We start from the raw sequence: 5,421 nt of genomic DNA, 5'->3' as shown, positions 1-5,421 counted from the left end.
AGATAGATAGATAGATAGATAGATAGATAGATAGATAGATAGATAGATAGATAGATAGATAGATAGATAGATGAAAGGCACTATATGATAGATAGATAGATAGATAGATAGATAGATAGATAGATAGATAGATAGATAGATAGATAGATAGATAGATAGATAGATAGATGAAAGGCACTATATGATAGATAGATAGATAGATAGATGAAAGGCACTATATGATAGATAGATAGATAGATAGATAGATAGATAGATAGATAGATAGATAGATAGATAGATAGATAGATAGATAGATAGATAGATAGATAGATAGATAGATAGATAGAAAGGCACTATATGATAGATAGATAGATAGATAGATAGATAGATAGATAGATAGATAGATAGATAGATAGATAGATAGATAGATGAAAGGCACTATATGATAGATAGATAGATAGATAGATAGATGAAAGGCACTATATGATAGATAGATAGATAGATAGATAGATAGATAGATAGATAGATAGATAGATAGATAGATAGATAGATAGATAGATGAAAGGCACTATATGATAGATAGATAGATAGATAGATAGATAGATAGATAGATAGATAGATAGATAGATAGATAGATAGATAGATGAAAGGCACTATATGATAGATAGATAGATAGATGAAAGGCACTATATGATAGATAGATAGATAGATAGATAGATAGATAGATAGATAGATAGATAGATAGATAGATAGATAGATGAAAGGCACTATATGATAGATAGATAGATAGATAGATAGATAGATAGATAGATAGATAGATAGATAGATGAAAGGCACTATGATAGATAGATAGATAGATAGATAGATAGATAGATAGATAGATAGAGATAGATAGATGAAAGGCACTATATGATAGATAGATAGATAGATAGATAGATAGATAGATAGATAGATAGATAGAAGGCACTATATGATAGATAGATAGATAGATAGATAGATAGATAGATAGATAGATAGATGAAAGGCACTATATGATAGATAGATAGATAGATAGATGAAAGGCACTATATGATAGATAGATAGATAGATAGATAGATGAAAGGCACTATATGATAGATAGATAGATAGATAGATAGATAGATAGATAGATAGATAGATAGATAGATAGATAGATGAAAGGCACTATATGATAGATAGATAGATAGATAGATAGATAGATAGATAGATAGATAGATAGATAGATAGATAGATAGATAGATAGATAGATAGATAGATAGATAGATAGATGAAAGGCACTATATGATAGATAGATAGATAGATAGATAGATAGATAGATAGATAGATAGATAGATAGATAGATGAAAGGCACTATATGATAGATAGATAGATAGATAGATAGATAGATAGATAGATAGATAGATAGATAGATAGATAGATAGATAGATAGATACTTTATTAATCCCAAGGGGAAATTCACATATAATTGAAGGGATAATAACAACTACTTTGCCACTCAGTATTTCATTCTAATATTGCATGAGCTTTGATTGCATGTAAATGTTTGCACGTTCTTCAATGGCGTTGAACTGCTTTGTGTGGTTCCTCACTGAGCCATTCATTTCACTCTGTGAGGGGTCTCTGCATTCGAAGCTGCGCAGGTCTTTGGGCTTTGAAAAGGTTCCTAATACATTCAGCTGGTGTAGCGGTTCAGGCTTTATGAGGTTGTGGGGTTCAAATCCCACTACTGACACCAGTGTGTGACCCTGAGCAGGTCACCACTACACCTGCCTGAGCTCCATTTGGGAAAAACAAACAAAAAAAAAAATGGAACCGGCCATCTCGCTCTCTCACAAGTGGCCTTGGATAAAAGGCGTCGGACAAATAATCCGCGACAATAATGTGGACAACACGGAAATCTTTAATTGTGTAGTGCAGGACACCAAGAGACCTGAGCCGGGGTTACTCGCTTTTTAGAATCTTGGGCCCTTTTGAATTTTACAAATTAATTATCATCTATGTATTTATTGTTATGATTATACATAGTAATTAATATTACTCATTATTATTAATCATGTTTACAATAATTTGTTTTGTTACAAATGTCCCCCTGGATACAAAAAAAAGTTCTATCTAAACTCATAATAAACTATTTGGTGCGTTCAATTTATGTATTAAATTTAAGTTACCTGAACTCTCTAGTTCCCTTGCCTTAAATGTGCAGGCCGTCACCCTAACACAATCCACTTATGGTTAAGAAAACAATTTGATTAGTTGATCTCAATAGACGCATAATCCATCTCCGGGACTGCTGTCATTGCACACTCATTTTATGTTCATCTGACTCAAAATTCGTACTTTTCTATTCTTCAAAATGAGTTACTTTAATAAAAAAAAAATACCGCGGCCCTATTCAGGACTAAGAGAGTTGGAAGAAGACTGAAAACTTAAAATTAATCAGGTTTGATGTGCAGGACCATCCCAGATTTACATAAAGCCCCGCCCCTTTAATTGAAGCTTGGCGGGCTCTCCGCACGTTAGAATATCTGGATAGAAAGTTAAAGACTTTTAGTTCTTTCGTTTGTTTTCCCCCGAATGCCATAGATTTTGCGTGGCTATGATAACCGATTTAGGAGACTTTTTTGGACACACATTGCCCACCCTACCACCTTTTTCTTTTTTCCAAGTACAATATAATTAATGGTTGGCACCCTGCCCAGGATTGTTTCCTGCCTTGTGCCCTGTGTTGGCTGGGATTGGCTCCAGCAGACCCCCGTGACCCTGTGTTCGGATTCTGCGGGTTGGAAAATGGATGGATGGATTACATGCAAACCGCAATCAGCCGAAACTGAATTTAATAATAATAATTATAATAATGATAAACTACAAGCTTATGAAGCCTTTTGTGTTCTGTGTATTTATTAAATCGCACCACTGTCGACAAGTTTTATGCTTATGTAGTGAAATAAGGTTTCACTCGATTGGGTCGATTTGGATCGACTTTAGAAAAATATGAATCCTCAACTAAAAAAAAAAAATTAATAATCGTATGGAATTTAAGGTTAATCCCTGCAACCCTAACGCTACTTTAATTGTATTTAAAGACATTCATTTAATGTACCCTCACTGTGTTATGTATTCTGAAAACAAAGCGAACGCGTCAGCTTAAAAAGAACCGTTTATTTTCAGATTAAAAATAATAATACATTTATATAGCGCCTTTCCCATAGTCCGAAAAACTATTAATCTCAAGGGAATTTAAATGCATACAGCATCTTAAAAACATAAAAAGATACAGACTCACAGGACAACTAATACAGCCAAAAAGAAAGAAAGAATTGAGTTAACTTCATGGATTTTTTTTTGTTTGAGTGTATCTAAAGGTCTTTTGTGAAATCTGCCCGTGGATGGGTCTTTAAAACGGTGCACCCCCCCCCCATCATGTTTCACATTAGACCACCGCTTCAAATTGTTTTAGCAAAAGTTTTACAGGAAGACAAAAATTTTTCGATTTTTCTCGACATTATAACCGTCATGTTAGATACTGTGTTTATTATCGCCGCCCGCACAGTTTTTGTTAAGCAGATTTTCATGTCGCATAACGCGTAAAACTCAAAAGAAAACTGATTATTCAGTGAAGGTGTGAATATCTGAGAGTGAGACCTGCTCCTTTAGCTGTCAGGCTCGTATTACTTTATGCTTACTTAACATTTAATAAAATCAACCTTTTTTTTTTTTTATAATCGAGCATCCTATTGAGCTACGGGGACAACTACCACATCTGACCTGGCAGACCCGAACACAAACGGGAAAGCGATCATTTGAAAGGCGCTATATGTAAAATTCACCAACCGTGAAGGCACTTGGGTCGCTATGTCGAATTCTAAAAGCGTCCTTCATCCTCCAGTAGAAGGCTAAATCCGGGCAGATTATTATAGATTGTTTGGTTAGACAAAGCTGAACCATCGTACTGCTGCCTAGCGAATCGCAAATGTATAATCCCGAAAAAGAGTTATTTTTAACACGGTCTGAAATCTCAGTTATGCAGATAAAATGAACACCCCAGGCTAGCTAAACATGAAGTTAAATTAATACAGATGTTCTGTTTGTATCGCCCCCGGTGTTTTTCAAGGTAAAAGGAGCTCGCAGGTACGCCATGCCGGCTTCGCGACACTCCTGTCTAATCTCCGCATCGGCAGAAGCTCTGACGTCTGGCGTGGAATTACAAACAACAGGCAGGGCACGCGATGGGCACATTCGCTTATAGAAATATATGCATAAAAAAAATATTGGCATGCACGAGGAAAGCACTAGAAAGAGTCTGGTAAGCAGGGCGGCTCAGTCGATCTGTCCAGAATGTCCGTTCACTAAACGGTCAGCCGTCCTGCTGCTGCTTTACACACCGACCTCCTTTTTTAACATCGAAAGTAACAAACAGGTAACAAGCGGTAAAGAAGCACAGATAAATCCGCCCGTTTCTGTCGTTTATAGTGCCAAGATGGCACAAATGGGGCACCTTTCTCAAGGTTCAATATAGGAAACAGACTTAAATCGTCCATCTTCTCACTCACGAAGTATCGAACAGTGGCGAGAAGCCGATAGGTCATCAAAACCAGGACGGGACACCAGCCTAATGGGGGCTATGCCGTTTGGAGTCCCGCTGCCTTGTAAAAGAGCTGACTGCGGTGTCACGTGCGGGCACTCGACTCGCGAGGGGCAGGCGGGCGACCACATTCGTCCATATTTAGTAAGTGGGTATGAGACGACTAAGTCCAACACTGGACTGCACACACGTCCACGTGTAAGTAAGCAGATGGCTGCGGGTCTTCACATCTGAATATTCACAAAGCTACTAGGCATACAGAATTAAAAAAAAAAAACACCATCGTCACCACATGCAGGTACCTACCTCGGACCAGTCAGATTCCGGACCCGTCAAGTTCTCCATTTGCACGGAGATAAAGTTTTCCATTGAAAACGTCATTCTACCCAAACCGATAATCCGGGGTGTGAGAAAGAAAAATAAAATAAATAAAAGTAGCCTTGTCCCGTTGAACAACGCCGCGACCGTTTGCGCCCTTCGCGCTCCGCTGCGACCCGCTTTGTGACGAGCAAAGCCGCTCGGCCGCCTTCTTTATCTATCGGCGCGCCTCTCCCGCGCCCCCTAGTGGGCTGACCGGACTCAGGTGTGACTCAGCGCGCGCTCGCTCGCCTTCTCCGCCACCTGCCCGCGCTCAGGTGACACTGGGACTTTGGGGACAGGCTTTTTTATCAGGAAGTCGCCGCTTTTATTTATTTTTTTTCTCATAAAAGCTGGGAGGAGTTCGGCCACTTGAAGCCGCTGCTATATTTAGCTTAATGGTGAATTAAGATATTGTGAGGATAATCAGAGTAGGCAAGGAAAACACTCATTAGTGTTAAAAGATCATATCTTATATTAAGATG

At 38.1% G+C, this 5,421-nt stretch overlaps 1 protein-coding gene across 10 annotated transcripts in view; it reads right to left on the bottom strand.

The window, feature by feature from the left end:
- tmem116 (transmembrane protein 116) overlaps window positions 1-5,203 on the bottom strand; it is a 175,960-nt gene extending 170,757 nt beyond the window's left edge. For 4 of the 10 annotated variants that reach the window (XM_051921231.1, XM_051921228.1, XM_051921229.1 and 1 more), the window contains exon 1: window positions 4,886-5,203. In XM_051921231.1, the coding sequence (XP_051777191.1) occupies window positions 4,886-4,960 (75 nt within the window). In that variant the 5' untranslated portion in view covers window positions 4,961-5,203. The remainder of the gene's footprint in view (window positions 1-4,885) is intronic. The other 6 variants (XM_051921224.1, XM_051921222.1, XM_051921225.1 and 3 more) reach the window with 4 other exon arrangements.
- Window positions 5,204-5,421: the final 218 nt, after the last annotated feature.

This window comes from Erpetoichthys calabaricus, chromosome 18 (genome assembly GCF_900747795.2).
Source record: "Erpetoichthys calabaricus chromosome 18, fErpCal1.3, whole genome shotgun sequence".
In the NCBI taxonomy this organism is placed as follows: Eukaryota; Metazoa; Chordata; class Cladistia; order Polypteriformes; family Polypteridae; genus Erpetoichthys; species Erpetoichthys calabaricus.
This window is presented reverse-complemented; position numbering and strand designations above follow the sequence as displayed.